Below are 22,514 nucleotides of genomic sequence, written 5' to 3'. Positions count from 1 at the left end.
TATGTTAGTAGTCTGGGTTTTGTTTTGCTTTGTTTTTTTTACCCGAGACAGAGTTTCTCTGTATAGAAAGTCCTTGCTGTCCTAGAACTTGCATTATTGATTTGTGTGTAATTCTCTGCTTTTCCTGTTTGCATTTGTTTGTATACATATCTGTTATTCTTCATGCATGTTATGTTTAAAGGTGGAAACATACTTAGTACTGAGTGTCTTGCTAACTCTGATTTGTCTCCTACCCAGGTTTTTATCAAGCTGTGTTCTGTGAAATACACTGATCCAGCATACTTGGGTGGCTGAGAAAGTTTTATCAAGTCAGTTTAGTGCAGCACATTGGTTAGAGGTTATCCAGGCACGTGGGCATGTAAAGGCTCCGGTTTTTACAGTAAACAGATTGTCCATATTTATCTCGGCACCCTCCATAAACGCTTGAGTGTAAAACGCTGTAATGTGTAGGGTTTTGCTGGGCATGCTGATCTGGAAAATGTAACGAAAATTATGAATAAGGTTTTCTTAAAAGCTTTTTAAAACTTCAAATAAAATTGACTGCATCTGACTAACTTTTCAAAAATTAAAGCCTTTTGATAACTGATGATTATATTTTCTTACAGAAATTATATTTTTAAGTACAGTGTTGATTTTTTTTCACCTGAGAGAGTACCTTTCAGTACTGTGGAGTCTTTAAAGATAATCTGTAAGATTATAAAGATTGTTCTTTTTTTGTTGGAAAGGATTTCTTTGTTTTTTATGCTAAACTATGTTTCTTCCATATATAGTTAAAAAGTATGTTTACTATTTCAGAGAGCATGACACCGGAAATGAGGCCTCCCAAACTTGCCTTTATGTCAAGAGATGATGGTGACAAAGGTTCATCTAGTATTAATGAACCAAAGGTTACAGGTATGGAGCCCATTCTTGGTAGTTTACAATATGATAATATGATTCTCCAAGATGTTAAATAAGCTATATGTTATTGTTTGTGTGTGTGTATATGTATATATATGTATACATATAGTTTGTTCCTACACTTTATGTCAACTAAAATTTTATGTACATGATTTTAAGTGAGGATGTAGTAAAGAAACCACTGAAATGGCCAGCCTATGAGCTGTGGAGGGAGCTTTTTATTTGGATAAGAGAGAACGGCTGGCGGTGTTACACGCCTTCAATCCCAGCTCTCGGGAGGCAAAGGCAGGTGATCTCTGTGTTTGAGGCCAGCCTGGTTGACCAAGCAAGTTCCAGTGAAAAACACTAGAGGGGAAGGGAGAGAGAGAGAGGGAGGGAGGGAGCTTCTAATACACACCAGAAAAAGTTTCGACCTGTGTTCTGCTTGTTCTGCTGAGCTTTGTCTAAATGAACCTTTAGGAGCTGACTGCCATGCATTCACACGGAGTATCCACAGTTTCACTTGGGAAGAACAAGTCCCCAAGGATGGTGTCATGTACAGCTGCCAGGGTGCAGCTTTTGGTGCTTTTGCTTATCTTTTTGTACAGCTTTTCTGAGTTGGCTTGGGCAGAATCTTCTTTGAGCAGTGAAGACTGCATGCTTGGCACTAACCTTTTTCTCTAATTCATGAACCATCCGGACTTGGATTTTCTGGAAAGATTTCTTCTGAGAAACTGGTGCTAAAATAAGGATTGCTTTCTGACCATCAGCAGCTTCAGTTTCCTTGGCTGTGGTGGGTGATACTGAGTTTCTAAGCTGTGCCTTGAGATCTGAGTTCATCTCCAGCTCAAGCAGTGCATGAGAGATGCTAGACTCGAAGTCATGTCTTCTTGTCGTCATCAGGCTTCCTAGTCTTGGTGCTTGAGCTGATCCTGGCCTTCTCCTGAAAGGAGGAAAGTACCCCTGGTCATATGGGTCGTGGGCTGCATTGTCAGGCCATTGACAGGCACAGGCCGAATATTCCACCACATCCCTAATGAGGGCACAGAGCCTCGGAGGTCCATCCTCCTAAACTACAAAGAACAAGAAATTGTGTTAATAAAATTCTAAGATGTTTATATTGTAAATCTAAAAAAAAATAAATTATTTCTTTTGTAATGTTGGGGATCAAAGTCAACAGAACCTTATAAGCTAGGTAAGTACTTTTTTACTCAGCTATTGTTCCAGACACTGAGATTACTTTTTTATTTTTATGTTTTGGTGTTTGCATCAAATCTGGCATCTTACACAAACTAATATAGGACTCTAATCCTGAGCCATATATCCACCCAAAACCTGAATGTTTTTTAACTTAATTTGTTCATCAGCTTGTATGATCACATTTGAAGTTTATGAAGGGAAATTATAATGATGAGCCACTTATTAATGGGATGAGTTCTGATAAGTGCATCATTCAGCAGTTTGTTTTCTTGTGTGACTTTTTTTTACGAGACCTCTTGTTTGTTCCCAGCTGCTCAGCCCCAAAATAATCACACAGAAACCATATTATTTGCAATATTGTTTGGCCAATAGCTTAAGCATATTTCTGGCTAATTCATCTAAAATTAATCCATCTCCATTAATCTGTGTATTGCTACTAATCTGTGGCGGAACAGGTAAAGTTCTGGCATCTTCTGTGGGGCTATATGACTTCTCACTGACTCTGCCCTTCTTCCTCCCAGCATTCAGTTTTCCCCACCTAGCTCTGTTCTACTCTATCAGGCCAAGCCTATTTCTTTATTAACCAATGGTATTCACAGCATGCGGAGGGGAATCCCACATCATGTGACCATCATAGAATGCACTTCACAAACCTTGGTGAAAGAACTTTGTGTATGTCTAGGCTCTTTAACACTGCTGGATGTTCTTTTGTTGACTGCAAAGGGGTTTCATCCTGTGGATCGTGACCCCTTTGGGGTTTGGATGACCCTTTTATTGGGGTCGTTTAAGACCATTGGAAAAGAAAGATATTTATATTGCAATTCATAACAGTGGTAAAATTGCAGTTATAAAGTAACAACGAAAATAATTTTCTGGTTGGGGTTTGCCACAGTTTGAGGTATTGTATTAAAGGGTGTCAGAATTAGGAAGGTGGAAAACCACTGTTATATGGTATGAATGATAGAGGTGAAATTCGTGAGCCAGTAATTTCATCAAAGTTAGAGGTGACAGGAGGTCAGAAGAGCGAGTGGAAAGATTTCGGGGAAGAAAGTGCGCGGGAGAGGGGTGGACGTGTGCAAGTGCGCAGGCGCGAGTGTGGGGCGGGCTGTGAGTGGAATCTCAGCGAGCCTCAGTCTCTGCTGCATCCCCTTGCCTACCGCCATGGCTGCCTACAAGCTGGTCCTCATCCGGCATGGCGAGAGCGCCTGGAACCTGGAGAACCGCTTCAGCGGCTGGTTCGATGCCGACCTGAGCCCGTCGGGCCACGAGGAGGCGAAGCGCGGCGGACAGGCGTTGCGAGATGCTGCCTATGAATTCGACATCTGCTTCACCTCTGTGCAGAAGAGAGCAATCCGGACCCTCTGGACAGTCCTAGATGCTATTGACCAGATGTGGCTGCCAGTGGTCAGGACCTGGCGCCTCAATGAGCGACACTATGGGGGGCTGACTGGTCTCAATAAAGCAGAAACTGCTGCTAAGCATGGTGAGGCACAGGTAAAGATCTGGAGGCGATCTTACGATGTCCCACCACCGCCAATGGAGCCTGACCATCCCTTCTACAGCAACATCAGTAAGGATCGCAGGTACGCAGACCTTACTGAGGACCAGCTACCGTCCTGTGAGAGCCTGAAGGACACTATTGCCAGAGCACTGCCCTTCTGGAATGAAGAGATTGCCCCCCAGATCAAAGAGGGGAAGAGAGTCCTGATTGCAGCCCATGGCAACAGCCTTCGGGGGATCGTCAAGCATCTGGAGGGTCTCTCAGAAGAGGCCATCATGGAGCTGAACCTGCCAACTGGCATTCCCATTGTCTATGAATTGGACAAGAACTTGAAGCCCGTTAAACCCATGCAGTTCCTGGGAGATGAAGAGACCGTGCCGAAAGCCATGGAAGCTGTGGCCGCGCAGGGCAAGGCCAAGAAGTGAAGGCGCACAGACAGACTTCTGCCCCGAGACCCTCCTTCCTGCCTGTCTGCCTCCTGCGCCCTTCCCAGCACCCGTCACTGACTCCATGTTTAGGATCTTAAGTTTAAGTTGTAGCTGCAGATGGGGACCAGTGGCTCCCATTTCGTTTTAGTATTTTATCCCCTGCACCCACTCCCTTCATAGAATCTAGTCAGAGTAACACCTCTAGGGTGCAGGTACTTGGTCCACATCCAGGGACGGCTCCCTCCCAGGAGAATTGAGAGGTAGTAATTACAGTTTTCTTAGTCCTTTGTTTACAAGGGTCTGCTTTAGGAGGTCAGGGAGGAACCATGCCGTGGCCTGACCAGTGAGAAGCCTGTCCTGCACTCTTCTGCAGTTGGTAACTGGGGGCTTTAGTCATTCCAGTGGAAGGTGAAAGTAGCCTGCATTTAAAAGATGCCTGCATTTAAAAGATTACCTTCCTCTCTGACCCTAAAGGAGCTGCTGGCCCCCGAAGGTTGGGATCAGTCCTGTCAAGTCTATGTGTTACATTTACTTTTACAAAAACAGAAGTACATACATATTTATCAGTACACAAAAATCCCTCTGAGGTTTCTAGTGGTGATTGAAATAGTCTATGTGGTCACCAGAAAATAAGCCATTCCTCATATCAAGTGGAATAAACTCCTTGTCCTCAAGGGACAGGAGTGTCTCTTACTGTGTGTTAGGACCCCTCTGCCTTGTCTTGTAGAGGTGAAGTGCCCCTTGATCATGTCCAGCGTTTTGTCTTTCGCTGTCTGAATCATGTTCCAGCTGCTTGACGCTACCATGTGGGTCCAGAAATTGTTTTGGGCATACTAAATCTTCTTTTCCAGATCAGTATAATAAAGGAGTGATGTGCAATAAAAAAAAAATTTTAAAAAAAAGGAAAAAAAAGTAGAGGTGACATTGAAAAATAGACTACATGGAATGATTTTTTTTTTGTCCAGATTTCTTTAGATAGTCTGTAGTGTCCTGAAACTTGCTCAATAGACCAGGATGGCCTCAAACTCAGATGTGCCTGCCTCTACTAAGTACTGGGATTAAAGGCTCGTGTCACCACTGACCACCAGGATGGTTTCTTAGAGCTTTAATATAAACGGCTAACTTTTATATTAATTTTATAGCTCCTACTCTCTTCTGTGTTGACTAATTACCAAACTTTTAAAGCCGAAGACAATACAATACTATGTATATGTATATTAGTTGTGTGAGCAGTTGTTCTACCATACGCATGTTAATTTATTTATAAAATTTCTTTTTATAACATATTGGCTTTTTAAAAAAGGAACTTTTCTTGTTCCATAGGATCTACCTCAGACCCTGGAAGTAGAACCAGTTCTGAATTATTTTGTTCCTTAATTAGGTCATCTGTTGACTCACAACAACAATCCAAATCCAAAAATTCATTGTATATTGATGAAGGTAATCTATAATTTTAGTCCTCTTTATAATGGTACCCTCTGTTTAATATGTAAGGGGAAATGACTTTTTCATCAATATTTGTTAATTTTGGAAACAGTGAATAGATCATAGCTAATATGACAATATTGCTGAACTAAAATATTAAACATAGTTTCAACTACACTGTTATTAGGGTTGAGGATACATTTGAAATATGTTAGTAGTCTGGGTTTTGTTTTGCTTTGTTTTTTTTACCCGAGACAGAGTTTCTCTGTATAGAAAGTCCTTGCTGTCCTAGAACTTGCATTATTGATTTGTGTGTAATTCTCTGCTTTTCCTGTTTGCATTTGTTTGTATACATATCTGTTATTCTTCATGCATGTTATGTTTAAAGGTGGAAACATACTTAGTACTGAGTGTCTTGCTAACTCTGATTTGTCTCCTACCCAGGTTTTTATCAAGCTGTGTTCTGTGAAATACACTGATCCAGCATACTTGGGTGGCTGAGAAAGTTTTATCAAGTCAGTTTAGTGCAGCACATTGGTTAGAGGTTATCCAGGCACGTGGGCATGTAAAGGCTCCGGTTTTTACAGTAAACAGATTGTCCATATTTATCTCGGCACCCTCCATAAACGCTTGAGTGTAAAACGCTGTAATGTGTAGGGTTTTGCTGGGCATGCTGATCTGGAAAATGTAACGAAAATTATGAATAAGGTTTTCTTAAAAGCTTTTTAAAACTTCAAATAAAATTGACTGCATCTGACTAACTTTTCAAAAATTAAAGCCTTTTGATAACTGATGATTATATTTTCTTACAGAAATTATATTTTTAAGTACAGTGTTGATTTTTTTTCACCTGAGAGAGTACCTTTCAGTACTGTGGAGTCTTTAAAGATAATCTGTAAGATTATAAAGATTGTTCTTTTTTTGTTGGAAAGGATTTCTTTGTTTTTTATGCTAAACTATGTTTCTTCCATATATAGTTAAAAAGTATGTTTACTATTTCAGAGAGCATGACACCGGAAATGAGGCCTCCCAAACTTGCCTTTATGTCAAGAGATGATGGTGACAAAGGTTCATCTAGTATTAATGAACCAAAGGTTACAGGTATGGAGCCCATTCTTGGTAGTTTACAATATGATAATATGATTCTCCAAGATGTTAAATAAGCTATATGTTATTGTTTGTGTGTGTGTATATGTATATATATGTATACATATAGTTTGTTCCTACACTTTATGTCAACTAAAATTTTATGTACATGATTTTAAGTGAGGATGTAGTAAAGAAACCACTGAAATGGCCAGCCTATGAGCTGTGGAGGGAGCTTTTTATTTGGATAAGAGAGAACGGCTGGCGGTGTTACACGCCTTCAATCCCAGCTCTCGGGAGGCAAAGGCAGGTGATCTCTGTGTTTGAGGCCAGCCTGGTTGACCAAGCAAGTTCCAGTGAAAAACACTAGAGGGGAAGGGAGAGAGAGAGAGGGAGGGAGGGAGCTTCTAATACACACCAGAAAAAGTTTCGACCTGTGTTCTGCTTGTTCTGCTGAGCTTTGTCTAAATGAACCTTTAGGAGCTGACTGCCATGCATTCACACGGAGTATCCACAGTTTCACTTGGGAAGAACAAGTCCCCAAGGATGGTGTCATGTACAGCTGCCAGGGTGCAGCTTTTGGTGCTTTTGCTTATCTTTTTGTACAGCTTTTCTGAGTTGGCTTGGGCAGAATCTTCTTTGAGCAGTGAAGACTGCATGCTTGGCACTAACCTTTTTCTCTAATTCATGAACCATCCGGACTTGGATTTTCTGGAAAGATTTCTTCTGAGAAACTGGTGCTAAAATAAGGATTGCTTTCTGACCATCAGCAGCTTCAGTTTCCTTGGCTGTGGTGGGTGATACTGAGTTTCTAAGCTGTGCCTTGAGATCTGAGTTCATCTCCAGCTCAAGCAGTGCATGAGAGATGCTAGACTCGAAGTCATGTCTTCTTGTCGTCATCAGGCTTCCTAGTCTTGGTGCTTGAGCTGATCCTGGCCTTCTCCTGAAAGGAGGAAAGTACCCCTGGTCATATGGGTCGTGGGCTGCATTGTCAGGCCATTGACAGGCACAGGCCGAATATTCCACCACATCCCTAATGAGGGCACAGAGCCTCGGAGGTCCATCCTCCTAAACTACAAAGAACAAGAAATTGTGTTAATAAAATTCTAAGATGTTTATATTGTAAATCTAAAAAAAAATAAATTATTTCTTTTGTAATGTTGGGGATCAAAGTCAACAGAACCTTATAAGCTAGGTAAGTACTTTTTTACTCAGCTATTGTTCCAGACACTGAGATTACTTTTTTATTTTTATGTTTTGGTGTTTGCATCAAATCTGGCATCTTACACAAACTAATATAGGACTCTAATCCTGAGCCATATATCCACCCAAAACCTGAATGTTTTTTAACTTAATTTGTTCATCAGCTTGTATGATCACATTTGAAGTTTATGAAGGGAAATTATAATGATGAGCCACTTATTAATGGGATGAGTTCTGATAAGTGCATCATTCAGCAGTTTGTTTTCTTGTGTGACTTTTTTTTACGAGACCTCTTGTTTGTTCCCAGCTGCTCAGCCCCAAAATAATCACACAGAAACCATATTATTTGCAATATTGTTTGGCCAATAGCTTAAGCATATTTCTGGCTAATTCATCTAAAATTAATCCATCTCCATTAATCTGTGTATTGCTACTAATCTGTGGCGGAACAGGTAAAGTTCTGGCATCTTCTGTGGGGCTATATGACTTCTCACTGACTCTGCCCTTCTTCCTCCCAGCATTCAGTTTTCCCCACCTAGCTCTGTTCTACTCTATCAGGCCAAGCCTATTTCTTTATTAACCAATGGTATTCACAGCATGCGGAGGGGAATCCCACATCATGTGACCATCATAGAATGCACTTCACAAACCTTGGTGAAAGAACTTTGTGTATGTCTAGGCTCTTTAACACTGCTGGATGTTCTTTTGTTGACTGCAAAGGGGTTTCATCCTGTGGATCGTGACCCCTTTGGGGTTTGGATGACCCTTTTATTGGGGTCGTTTAAGACCATTGGAAAAGAAAGATATTTATATTGCAATTCATAACAGTGGTAAAATTGCAGTTATAAAGTAACAACGAAAATAATTTTCTGGTTGGGGTTTGCCACAGTTTGAGGTATTGTATTAAAGGGTGTCAGAATTAGGAAGGTGGAAAACCACTGTTATATGGTATGAATGATAGAGGTGAAATTCGTGAGCCAGTAATTTCATCAAAGTTAGAGGTGACAGGAGGTCAGAAGAGCGAGTGGAAAGATTTCGGGGAAGAAAGTGCGCGGGAGAGGGGTGGACGTGTGCAAGTGCGCAGGCGCGAGTGTGGGGCGGGGTGTGAGTGGAATCTCAGCGAGCCTCAGTCTCTGCTGCATCCCCTTGCCTACCGCCATGGCTGCCTACAAGCTGGTCCTCATCCGGCATGGCGAGAGCGCCTGGAACCTGGAGAACCGCTTCAGCGGCTGGTTCGATGCCGACCTGAGCCCGGCGGGCCACGAGGAGGCGAAGCGCGGCGGACAGGCGTTGCGAGATGCTGCCTATGAATTCGACATCTGCTTCACCTCTGTGCAGAAGAGAGCAATCCGGACCCTCTGGACAGTCCTAGATGCTATTGACCAGATGTGGCTGCCAGTGGTCAGGACCTGGCGCCTCAATGAGCGACACTATGGGGGGCTGACTGGTCTCAATAAAGCAGAAACTGCTGCTAAGCATGGTGAGGCACAGGTAAAGATCTGGAGGCGATCTTACGATGTCCCACCACCGCCAATGGAGCCTGACCATCCCTTCTACAGCAACATCAGTAAGGATCGCAGGTACGCAGACCTTACTGAGGACCAGCTACCGTCCTGTGAGAGCCTGAAGGACACTATTGCCAGAGCACTGCCCTTCTGGAATGAAGAGATTGCCCCCCAGATCAAAGAGGGGAAGAGAGTCCTGATTGCAGCCCATGGCAACAGCCTTCGGGGGATCGTCAAGCATCTGGAGGGTCTCTCAGAAGAGGCCATCATGGAGCTGAACCTGCCAACTGGCATTCCCATTGTCTATGAATTGGACAAGAACTTGAAGCCCGTTAAACCCATGCAGTTCCTGGGAGATGAAGAGACCGTGCCGAAAGCCATGGAAGCTGTGGCCGCGCAGGGCAAGGCCAAGAAGTGAAGGCGCACAGACAGACTTCTGCCCCGAGACCCTCCTTCCTGCCTGTCTGCCTCCTGCGCCCTTCCCAGCACCCGTCACTGACTCCATGTTTAGGATCTTAAGTTTAAGTTGTAGCTGCAGATGGGGACCAGTGGCTCCCATTTCGTTTTAGTATTTTATCCCCTGCACCCACTCCCTTCATAGAATCTAGTCAGAGTAACACCTCTAGGGTGCAGGTACTTGGTCCACATCCAGGGACGGCTCCCTCCCAGGAGAATTGAGAGGTAGTAATTACAGTTTTCTTAGTCCTTTGTTTACAAGGGTCTGCTTTAGGAGGTCAGGGAGGAACCATGCCGTGGCCTGACCAGTGAGAAGCCTGTCCTGCACTCTTCTGCAGTTGGTAACTGGGGGCTTTAGTCATTCCAGTGGAAGGTGAAAGTAGCCTGCATTTAAAAGATGCCTGCATTTAAAAGATTACCTTCCTCTCTGACCCTAAAGGAGCTGCTGGCCCCCGAAGGTTGGGATCAGTCCTGTCAAGTCTATGTGTTACATTTACTTTTACAAAAACAGAAGTACATACATATTTATCAGTACACAAAAATCCCTCTGAGGTTTCTAGTGGTGATTGAAATAGTCTATGTGGTCACCAGAAAATAAGCCATTCCTCATATCAAGTGGGATAAACTCCTTGTCCTCAAGGGACAGGAGTGTCTCTTACTGTGTGTTAGGACCCCTCTGCCTTGTCTTGTAGAGGTGAAGTGCCCCTTGATCATGTCCAGGGTTTTGTCTTTCGCTGTCTGAATCATGTTCCAGCTGCTTGACGCTACCATGTGGGTCCAGAAATTGTTTTGGGCATACTAAATCTTCTTTTCCAGATCAGTATAATAAAGGAGTGATGTGCAATAAAAAAAAAATTTTAAAAAAAAGGAAAAAAAAGTAGAGGTGACATTGAAAAATAGACTACATGGAATGATTTTTTTTTTGTCCAGATTTCTTTAGATAGTCTGTAGTGTCCTGAAACTTGCTCAATAGACCAGGATGGCCTCAAACTCAGATGTGCCTGCCTCTACTAAGTACTGGGATTAAAGGCTCGTGTCACCACTGACCACCAGGATGGTTTCTTAGAGCTTTAATATAAACGGCTAACTTTTATATTAATTTTAAAGCTCCTACTCTCTTCTGTGTTGACTAATTACCAAACTTTTAAAGCCGAAGACAATACAATACTATGTATATGTATATTAGTTGTGTGAGCAGTTGTTCTACCATACGCATGTTAATTTATTTATAAAATTTCTTTTTATAACATATTGGCTTTTTAAAAAAGGAACTTTTCTTGTTCCATAGGATCTACCTCAGACCCTGGAAGTAGAACCAGTTCTGAATTATTTTGTTCCTTAATTAGGTCATCTGTTGACTCACAACAACAATCCAAATCCAAAAATTCATTGTATATTGATGAAGGTAATCTATAATTTTAGTCCTCTTTATAATGGTACCCTCTGTTTAATATGTAAGGGGAAATGACTTTTTCATCAATATTTGTTAATTTTGGAAACAGTGAATAGATCATAGCTAATATGACAATATTGCTGAACTAAAATATTAAACATAGTTTCAACTACACTGTTATTAGGGTTGAGGATACATTTGAAATATGTTAGTAGTCTGGGTTTTGTTTTGCTTTGTTTTTTTTACCCGAGACAGAGTTTCTCTGTATAGAAAGTCCTTGCTGTCCTAGAACTTGCATTATTGATTTGTGTGTAATTCTCTGCTTTTCCTGTTTGCATTTGTTTGTATACATATCTGTTATTCTTCATGCATGTTATGTTTAAAGGTGGAAACATACTTAGTACTGAGTGTCTTGCTAACTCTGATTTGTCTCCTACCCAGGTTTTTATCAAGCTGTGTTCTGTGAAATACACTGATCCAGCATACTTGGGTGGCTGAGAAAGTTTTATCAAGTCAGTTTAGTGCAGCACATTGGTTAGAGGTTATCCAGGCACGTGGGCATGTAAAGGCTCCGGTTTTTACAGTAAACAGATTGTCCATATTTATCTCGGCACCCTCCATAAACGCTTGAGTGTAAAACGCAGTAATGTGTAGGGTTTTGCTGGGCATGCTGATCTGGAAAATGTAACGAAAATTATGAATAAGGTTTTCTTAAAAGCTTTTTAAAACTTCAAATAAAATTGACTGCATCTGACTAACTTTTCAAAAATTAAAGCCTTTTGATAACTGATGATTATATTTTCTTACAGAAATTATATTTTTAAGTACAGTGTTGATTTTTTTTCACCTGAGAGAGTACCTTTCAGTACTGTGGAGTCTTTAAAGATAATCTGTAAGATTATAAAGATTGTGCTTTTTTTGTTGGAAAGGATTTCTTTGTTTTTTATGCTAAACTATGTTTCTTCCATATATAGTTAAAAAGTATGTTTACTATTTCAGAGAGCATGACACCGGAAATGAGGCCTCCCAAACTTGCCTTTATGTCAAGAGATGATGGTGACAAAGTTTCATCTAGTATTAATGAACCAAAGGTTACAGGTATGGAGCCCATTCTTGGTAGTTTACAATATGATAATATGATTCTCCAAGATGTTAAATAAGCTATATGTTATTGTTTTTGTGTGTGTATATGTATATATATGTATACATATAGTTTGTTCCTACACTTTATGTCAACTAAAATTTTATGTACATGATTTTAAGTGAGGATGTAGTAAAGAAACCACTGAAATGGCCAGCCTATGAGCTGTGGAGGGAGCTTTTTATTTGGATAAGAGAGAACAGCTGGCGGTGTTACATGCCTTCAATCCCAGCTCTCAGGAGGCAAAGGCAGGTGATCTCTGTGTTTGAGGACAGCCTGGTTGACAGAGCAAGTTCCAGCGAAAAACACTAGAGGGGGAGAATGGGAGGGAGGAAGGGAGCTTCTAATACACACCAGAAAAAGTTTCAGCCTGTGTTCTGCTTGTTCTGCTGAGCTTTGTCTAAATGAACCTTTAGGAGCTGACTGCCATGCATTCACACGGAGTATCCACAGTTTCACTTGGGAAGAACAAGTCCCCAAGGATGGTGTCATGTACAGCTGCCAGGGTGCAGCTTTTGGTGCTTTTGCTTATCTTTTTGTACAGCTTTTCTGAGTTGGCTTGGGCAGAATCTTCTTTGAGCAGTGAAGACTGCATGCTTGCCACTAACCTTTTTCTCTAATTCATGAACCATCCGGACTTGGATTTTCTGGAAAGATTTCTTCTGAGAAACTGGTGCTAAAATGAGGATTGCTTTCTGACCATCAGCAGCTTCAGTTTCCTTGGCTGTGGTGGGTGATACTGAGTTTCTAAGCTGTGCCTTGAGATCTGAGTTCATCTCCAGCTCAAGCAGTGCATGAGAGATGCTAGACTCGAAGTCATGTCTTCTTGTCATCATCAGGCTTCCTAGTCTTGGTGCTTGAGCTGATCCTGGCCTTCTCCTGAAAGGAGGAAAGTACCCCTGGTCATATGGGTCGTGGGCTGCATTGTCAGGCCATTGACAGGCACAGGCCGAATATTCCACCACATCCCTAATGAGGGCACAGAGCCTCGGAGGTCCATCCTCCTAAACTACAAAGAACAAGAAATTGTGTTAATAAAATTCTAAGATGTTTATATTGTAAATCTAAAAAAAATATATTATTTCTTTTGTAATGTTGGGGATCAAAGTCAACAGAAACTTATAAGCTAGGTAAGTCCTTTTTTACTCAGGTATTGTTCCAGACAGTGAGATTACTTTTTTATTTTTATTTTTTGGTGCTTGCATCAAATCTGGCATCTTACACAAACTAAAATAGGACTCTACTCCTGAGCCATATATCCACCCAAAACCTGAATGTTTTTTAACTTAATTTGTTCATCAGCTTGTATGATCACATTTGAAGTTTATGAAGGGAAATTATAATGATGAGCCACTTATTACTGGGATGAGTTCTGATAAGTGCATCATTCAGCAGTTTGTTTTCTTGTGTGACTTTTTTTTTACGAGACCTCTTGTTTGTTCCCAGCTGCTCAGCCCCAAAATAATCACACAGAAACCATATTATTTGCAATACTGTTTGGCCAATAGCTTAAGCATATTTCTGGCTAACTCATCTAAAATTAATCCATCTCCATTAATCTGTGTATTGCTACTAGGCTGTGGCTGACCAGGTATAGTTCTGGCATCTCCTGTGGGGCTATATGACTTCTCACTGACTCTGCCCTTCTTCCTCCCAGCATTCAGTTTTCCCCACCTAGCTCTGTTCTACTCTATCAGGCCATGCCAATTTCTTTATTAACCAATGGTATTCACAGCATGCGGAGGAGAATCCCACATCATGTGACCATCATAGAATGCACTTCACAAACCTTGGTGAAAGAACTTTGTGTATGTCTAGGCTCTATAACACTGCTGGATGTTCTTTTGTTGACTGCAAGGGGTTTCATCCTGTGGATCGTGACCCCTTTGGGGTTTGAATGACCCTTTTATTGGGGTCGTTTAAGACCTTTGGAAAAGAAAGATATTTATATTGCAATTCATAACAGTGGTAAAATTGCAGTTATAAAGTAACAATGAAAATAATTTTCTGGTTGGGGTTTGCCACAGTTTGAGGTATATATAAAGGATGGCAGAATTAGGAAGGTGGAAAACCACTGTTATATGGTATGAATGATAGAGGTGATATTCGTGAGCCAGTAATTTCATCAAAGTAGAGGTGACATTGAAAAATAGACTACATGGAATGATTTTTTTTTGTCCAGATTTCTTTAGATAGTCTGTAGTGTCCTGGAACTTGCTCAATAGGCCAGGATGGCCTCAAACTCAGATGTGTCTGCCTCTACTAATTTCTGGGATTAAAGGCTCGTGTCACCACTGACCACCAGAATGGTTTCTTAGAGCTTTAATATAAACGGCTAACTTTTATATTAATTTTATAGCTCCTACTCTCTTCTTGTTGACTAATTACCAAACTTTTAAAGCCGAAGACAATACAATACTATGTATATGTATATTAGTTGTGTGAGCAGTTGTTCTACCATACGCATGTTAATTTATTTATAAAATTTCTTTTTATAACATATTGGCTTTTTAAAAAAGGAACTTTTCTTGTTCCATAGGATCTACCTCAGACCCTGGAAGTAGAACCAGTTCTGAATTATTTTATACCTTAAGTGGGTCATCAGTTGACTCACAACAACAATCCAAATCCAAAAATTCATTGTATATAGATGAAGGTAATCTATAATTTTAGTCCTCTTTATAATGGTACCCTCTGTTTAATATGTAAGGGGAAATGACTTTTTCATCAATATTTGTTAATTTTGGAAACAGTGAATAGATCATAGCTAATTTGACAATATTGCTGAACTAAAATATTAAACATAGTTTCAACTACACTGTTATTAGGGTTGAGGATACATTTGAAATATGTTAGTAGTCTGGGTTTTGTTTTGCTTTGTTTTTTTACCCGAGACAGAGTTTCTCTGTATAGAAAGTCCTTGCTGTCCTAGAACTTGCATTATTGATTTGTGTGTAATTCTCTGCTTTTCCTGTTTGCATTTGTTTGTATACATATCTGTTATTCTTAATGCATGTTATGCTTAAAAGTGGAATCATACTAGTACTGAATCCATTCCTAACTCTGATTTGTCTCCTACCCAGGTTTTTATCAAGCTGTGTTCTGTGAAATACACTGATCCAGCATACTTGGGTGGCTGAGAAAGTTTTATCAAGTCAGTTTAGTGCAGCACATTGGTTAGAGGTTATCCAGGCACGTGGGCATGTAAAGGCTCCGGTTTTTACAGTAAACAAGATTGTTCATATTTATCTTGAAACCCTCCATAAATTCTTGAATATAAAACACTGTAATGTGTAGGGTTGTTTTGGTCATGCTGATCTGGAAAATGTGACGAAAAGTATGAATAAGGTGTTCTTTAAAGCTTTTTAAAACTTCAAATAAAATTGACTGCTTCTGACTAACTTTTCAAAAATTAAAGCCTTTTGATAACTGATGATTATATTTTCTTACAGAAATTATATTTTTAAGTACAGTGTTGATTTTTTTTCACCTGAGAAATTACCTTTCAGTACTGTGGAGTCTTTAAAGAGAATCTGTAAGACTATAAAGATTGTGCCTTTTTTGTTGGAAAGGATTTCTTTGTTTTTTATGCTAAACTATGTTTCTTCCATATATAGTTAAAAAGTATGTTTACTATTTCAGAGAGCATGACACCGGAAATGAGGCCTCCCAAACTTGCCTTTATGTCAAGAGATGATGGTGACAAAGGTTCATCTAGTATTAATGAACCAAAGGTTACAGGTATGGAGCCCATTCTTGGTAGTTTACAATATGATAATATGATTCTCCAAGATGTTAAATAAGCTATATGTTAATGTGTGTGTGTATTTGTATATATGTGTATATATATGTATACATATAGTTTGTGCCTATCCTTTATGTACATGATTTTAAGTGAGGATGTAGTAAAGAAACCACTGAAATGGCCAGCCTATGAGCTGTGGAGGGAGCTTTTTATTTGGATAAGAGAGAGAACAGCTGGCGGTGTTACATGCCTTCAATCCCAGCTCTCAGGAGGCAAAGGCAGGTGGATCTCTGTGTTTGAGGACAGCCTGGTTGACAGAGCAAGTTCCAGCGAAAAACACTAGAGGGGGAGAGAGAGAGAGAGAGAGAGAGGAAGGGAGGGAGCTTCTAATGCACACCAGAAAAAGTTTCAGCCTGTGTTCTGCTTGTTCTGCTGAGCTTTGTCTAAATGAACCTTTAGGAGCTGACTGCCATGCATTCACACGGAGTATCCACAGTTTCACTTGGGAAGAACAAGTCCCCAAGGATGGTGTCATGTACAGCTGCCAGGGTGCAGCTTTTGGTGCTTTTGCTTATCTTTTTGTACAGCTTTTCTGAGTTGGCTTGGGCAGAATCTTCTTTGAGCAGTGAAGACTGCATGCTTGGCACTAACCTTTTTCTCTAATTCATGAACCATCCGGACTTGGATTTTCTGGAAAGATTTCTTCTGAGAAACTGGTGCTAAAATAAGGATTGCTTTCTGACCATCAGCAGCTTCAGTTTCCTTGGCTGTGGTGGGTGATACTGAGTTTCTAAGCTGTGCCTTGAGATCTGAGTTCATCTCCAGCTCAAGCAGTGCATGAGAGATGCTAGACTCGAAGTCAAGTCTTCTTGTCGTCATCAGGCTTCCTAGTCTTGGTGCTTGAGCTGATCCTGGCCTTCTCCTGAAAGGAGGAAAGTACCCCTGGTCATATGGGTCGTGGGCTGCATTGTCAGGCCATTGACAGGCACAGGCTGAATATTCCACCACATCCCTAATGAGGGCACAGAGCCTCGGAGGTCCATCCTCCTAAACTACAAAGAACAAGAAATTGTGTTAATAAAATTCTAAGATGTTTATATTGTAAATCTAAAAAAATATATTATTTCTTTTGTAATGTTGGGGATCAAAGTCAACAGAACCTTATAAGCTAGGTAAGTCCTTTTTTACTCAGGTATTGTTCCAGACAGTGAGATTACTTTTTTATTTTTATTTTTTGGTGCTTGCATCAAATCTGGCATCTTACACAAACTAAAATAGGACTCTACTCCTGAGCCATATATCCACCCAAAACCTGAATGTTTTTTAACTTAATTTGTTCATCAGCTTGTATGATCACATTTGAAGTTTATGAAGGGAAATTATAATGATGAGCCACTTATTACTGGGATGAGTTCTGATAAGTGCATCATTCAGCAGTTTGTTTTCTTGTGTGACTTTTTTTTTACGAGACCTCTTGTTTGTTCCCAGCTGCTCAGCCCCAAAATAATCACACAGAAACCATATTATTTGCAATACTGTTTGGCCAATAGCTTAAGCATATTTCTGGCTAACTCATCTAAAATTAATCCATCTCCATTAATCTGTGTATTGCTACTAGGCTGTGGCTGACCAGGTATAGTTCTGGCATCTCCTGTGGGGCTATATGACTTCTCACTGACTCTGCCCTTCTTCCTCCCAGCATTCAGTTTTCCCCACCTAGCTCTGTTCTACTCTATCAGGCCATGCCAATTTCTTTATTAACCAATGGTATTCACAGCATGCGGAGGAGAGTCCCACATCATGTGACCATCATAGAATGCACTTCACAAACCTTGGTGAAAGAACTTTGTGTATGTCTAGGCTCTATAACACTGCTGGATGTTCTTTTGTTGACTGCAAGGGGTTTCATCCTGTGGATCGTGACCCCTTTGGGGTTTGAATGACCCTTTTATTGGGGTCGTTTAAGACCTTTGGAAAAGAAAGATATTTATATTGCAATTCATAACAGTGGTAAAATTGCAGTTATAAAGTAACAATGAAAATAATTTTCTGGTTGGGGTTTGCCACAGTTTGAGGTATATATAAAGGATGGCAGAATTAGGAAGGTGGAAAACCACTGTTATATGGTATGAATGATAGAGGTGATATTCGTGAGCCAGTAATTTCATCAAAGTAGAGGTGACATTGAAAAATAGACTACATGGAATGATTTTTTTTTGTCCAGATTTCTTTAGATAGTCTGTAGTGTCCTGGAACTTGCTCAATAGGCCAGGATGGCCTCAAACTCAGATGTGTCTGCCTCTACTAAGTTCTGGGATTAAAGGCTCGTGTCACCACTGACCACCAGAATGGTTTCTTAGAGCTTTAATATAAACGGCTAACTTTTATATTAATTTTATAGCTCCTACTCTCTTCTTGTTGACTAATTACCAAACTTTTAAAGCCGAAGACAATACAATACTATGTATATGTATATTAGTTGTGTGAGCAGTTGTTCTACCATACGCATGTTAATTTATTTATAAAATTTCTTTTTATAACATATTGGCTTTTTAAAAAAGGAACTTTTCTTGTTCCATAGGATCTACCTCAGACCCTGGAAGTAGAACCAGTTCTGAATTATTTTATACCTTAAGTGGGTCATCAGTTGACTCACAACAACAATCCAAATCCAAAAATTCATTGTATATAGATGAAGGTAATCTATAATTTTAGTCCTCTTTATAATGGTACCCTCTGTTTAATATGTAAGGGGAAATGACTTTTTCATCAATATTTGTTAATTTTGGAAACAGTGAATAGATCATAGCTAATTTGACAATATTGCTGAACTAAAATATTAAACATAGTTTCAACTACACTGTTATTAGGGTTGAGGATACATTTGAAATATGTTAGTAGTCTGGGTTTTGTTTTGCTTTGTTTTTTTACCCGAGACAGAGTTTCTCTGTATAGAAAGTCCTTGCTGTCCTAGAACTTGCATTATTGATTTGTGTGTAATTCTCTGCTTTTCCTGTTTGCATTTGTTTGTATACATATCTGTTATTCTTAATGCATGTTATGCTTAAAAGTGGAATCATACTAGTACTGAGTCCATTCCTAACTCTGATTTGTCTCCTACCCAGGTTTTTATCAAGCTGTGTTCTGTGAAATACACTGATCCAGCATACTTGGGTGGCTGAGAAAGTTTTATCAAGTCAGTTTAGTGCAGCACATTGGTTAGAGGTTATCCAGGCACGTGGGCATGTAAAGGCTCCGGTTTTTACAGTAAACAAGATTGTCCATATTTATCTTGAAACCCTCCATAAATTCTTGAATATAAAACACTGTAATGTGTAGGGTTGTTTTGGTCATGCTGATCTGGAAAATGTGACGAAAAGTATGAATAAGGTGTTCTTTAAAGCTTTTTAAAACTTCAAATAAAATTGACTGCTTCTGACTAACTTTTCAAAAATTAAAGCCTTTTGATAACTGATGATTATATTTTCTTACAGAAATTATATTTTTAAGTACAGTGTTGATTTTTTTTCACCTGAGAAATTACCTTTCAGTACTGTGGAGTCTTTAAAGAGAATCTGTAAGACTATAAAGATTGTGCCTTTTTTGTTGGAAAGGATTTCTTTGTTTTTTATGCTAAACTATGTTTCTTCCATATATAGTTAAAAAGTATGTTTACTATTTCAGAGAGCATGACACCGGAAATGAGGCCTCCCAAACTTGCCTTTATGTCAAGAGATGATGGTGACAAAGGTTCATCTAGTATTAATGAACCAAAGGTTACAGGTATGGAGCCCATTCTTGGTAGTTTACAATATGATAATATGATTCTCCAAGATGTTAAATAAGCTATATGTTAATGTGTGTGTGTATTTGTATATATGTATATATATGTATACATATAGTTTGTGCCTATCCTTTATGTACATGATTTTAAGTGAGGATGTAGTAAAGAAACCACTGAAATGGCCAGCCTATGAGCTGTGGAGGGAGCTTTTTATTTGGATAAGAGAGAGAACAGCTGGCGGTGTTACATGCCTTCAATCCCAGCTCTCAGGAGGCAAAGGCAGGTGGATCTCTGTGTTTGAGGACAGCCTGGTTGACAGAGCAAGTTCCAGCGAAAAACACTAGAGGGGTAGAGAGAGAGAGAGAGAGAGAGAGAGAGGGAGGGAGCTGCTAATACACACCAGAAAAAGTTTCGGCCTGTGTTCTGCTTGTTCTGCTGAGCTTTGTCTAAATGAACCTTTAGGAGCTGACTGCCATGCATTCACACGGAGTATCCACAGTTTCACTTGGGAAGAACAAGTCCCCAAGGATGGTGTCATGTACAGCTGCCAGGGTGCAGCTTTTGGTGCTTTTGCTTATCTTTTTGTACAGCTTTTCTGAGTTGGCTTGGGCAGAATCTTCTTTGAGCAGTGAAGACTGCATGCTTGGCACTAACCTTTTTCTCTAATTCATGAACCATCCGGACTTGGATTTTCTGGAAAGATTTCTTCTGAGAAACTGGTGCTAAAATAAGGATTGCTTTCTGACCATCACCAGCTTCAGTTTCCTTGGCTGTGGTGGGTGATACTGAGTTTCTAAGCTGTGCCTTGAGATCTGAGTTCATCTCCAGCTCAAGCAGTGCATGAGAGATGCTAGACTCGAAGTCAAGTCTTCTTGTCGTCATCAGGCTTCCTAGTCTTGGTGCTTGAGCTGATCCTGGCCTTCTCCTGAAAGGAGGAAAGTACCCCTGGTCATATGGGTCGTGGGCTGCATTGTCAGGCCATTGACAGGCACAGGCTGAATATTCCACCACATCCCTAATGAGGGCACAGAGCCTCGGAGGTCCATCCTCCTAAACTACAAAGAACAAGAAATTGTGTTAATAAAATTCTAAGATGTTTATATTGTAAATCTAAAAAAATATATTATTTCTTTTGTAATGTTGGGGATCAAAGTCAACAGAACCTTATAAGCTAGGTAAGTCCTTTTTTACTCAGGTATTGTTCCAGACAGTGAGATTACTTTTTTATTTTTATTTTTTGGTGCTTGCATCAAATCTGGCATCTTACACAAACTAAAATAGGACTCTACTCCTGAGCCATATATCTACCCAAAACCTGAATGTTTTTTAACTTAATTTGTTCATCAGCTTGTATGATCACATTTGAAGTTTATGAAGGGAAATTATAATGATGAGCCACTTATTACTGGGATGAGTTCTGATAAGTGCATCATTCAGCAGTTTGTTTTCTTGTGTGACTTTTTTTTATGAGACCTCTTGTTTGTTCCCAGCTGCTCAGCCCCAAAATAATCACACAGAAACCATATTATTTGCAATACTGTTTGGCCAATAGCTTAAGCATATTTCTGGCTAACTCATCTAAAATTAATCCATCTCCATTAATCTGTGTATTGCTACTAGGCTGTGGCTGACCAGGTATAGTTCTGGCATCTCCTGTGGGGCTATATGACTTCTCACTGACTCTGCCCTTCTTCCTCCCAGCATTCAGTTTTCCCCACCTAGCTCTGTTCTACTCTATCAGGCCATGCCAATTTCTTTATTAACCAATGGTATTCACAGCATGCGGAGGAGAATCCCACATCATGTGACCATCATAGAATGCACTTCACAAACCTTGGTGAAAGAACTTTGTGTATGTCTAGGCTCTATAACACTGCTGGATGTTCTTTTGTTGACTGCAAGGGGTTTCATCCTGTGGATCGTGACCCCTTTGGGGTTTGAATGACCCTTTTATTGGGGTCGTTTAAGACCTTTGGAAAAGAAAGATATTTATATTGTAATTCATAACAGTGGTAAAATTGCAGTTATAAAGTAACAATGAAAATAATTTTCTGGTTGGGGTTTGCCACAGTTTGAGGTATATATAAAGGATGGCAGAATTAGGAAGGTGGAAAACCACTGTTATATGGTATGAATGATAGAGGTGATATTCGTGAGCCAGTAATTTCATCAAAGTAGAGGTGACATTGAAAAATAGACTACATGGAATGATTTTTTTTTGTCCAGATTTCTTTAGATAGTCTGTAGTGTCCTGGAACTTGCTCAATAGGCCAGGATGGCCTCAAACTCAGATGTGTCTGCCTCTACTAATTTCTGGGATTAAAGGCTCGTGTCACAACTGACCACCAGAATGGTTTCTTAGAGCTTTAATATAAACGGCTAACTTTTATATTAATTTTAAAGCTCCTACTCTCTTCTGTGTTGACTAATTACCAAACTTTTAAAGCCGAAGACAATACAATACTATGTATATGTATATTAGTTGTGTGAGCAGTTGTTCTACCATACGCATGTTAATTTATTTATAAAATTTCTTTTTATAACATATTGGCTTTTTAAAAAAGGAACTTTTCTTGTTCCATAGGATCTACCTCAGACCCTGGAAGTAGAACCAGTTCTGAATTATTTTATACCTTAAGTGGGTCATCTGTTGATTCACAACAACAATCCAAATCCAAAAATTCATTGTATATTGATGAAGGTAATCTATAATTTTAGTCCTCTTTATAATGGTACCCTCTGTTTAATATGTAAGGGGAAATGACTTT

At 39.9% G+C, this 22,514-nt stretch overlaps 3 protein-coding genes across 3 annotated transcripts in view; all 3 read left to right on the top strand.

The window, feature by feature from the left end:
* LOC121446980 (ubiquitin carboxyl-terminal hydrolase CYLD-like) overlaps positions 1 to 22,514 on the top strand; it is a 61,803-nt gene that overhangs the window by 18,680 nt on the left and 20,609 nt on the right. The window contains 1 exon segment of the mRNA XM_041649926.1: positions 14,757 to 14,873. Within this exon segment, the coding sequence (XP_041505860.1) occupies positions 14,757 to 14,873 (117 nt within the window).
* On the top strand, positions 3,111 to 4,377 carry LOC121446982 (phosphoglycerate mutase 1-like). Its single transcript, XM_041649929.1, has one exon. The coding sequence runs from the start codon at positions 3,241 to 3,243 to the stop codon at positions 4,003 to 4,005; it is 765 nt and encodes a 254-aa protein (XP_041505863.1). The 5' UTR covers positions 3,111 to 3,240; the 3' UTR covers positions 4,006 to 4,377.
* LOC121446983 (phosphoglycerate mutase 1-like) lies at positions 8,879 to 10,017 on the top strand. Its single transcript, XM_041649930.1, has one exon. It carries the CDS (start codon positions 8,881 to 8,883, stop codon positions 9,643 to 9,645), a length of 765 nt encoding a protein of 254 aa, XP_041505864.1. The 5' UTR covers positions 8,879 to 8,880; the 3' UTR covers positions 9,646 to 10,017.

The sequence above is a fragment of the Microtus oregoni genome, unplaced genomic scaffold (genome assembly GCF_018167655.1).
Source record: "Microtus oregoni isolate MIOR12 unplaced genomic scaffold, Mior012 000004F_ref0000308, whole genome shotgun sequence".
Classification (NCBI taxonomy): Eukaryota; Metazoa; Chordata; class Mammalia; order Rodentia; family Cricetidae; genus Microtus; species Microtus oregoni.
The sequence above is the reverse complement of the archived record's forward strand: the minus strand, read 5'-3'. Positions and strand labels throughout refer to the sequence as shown.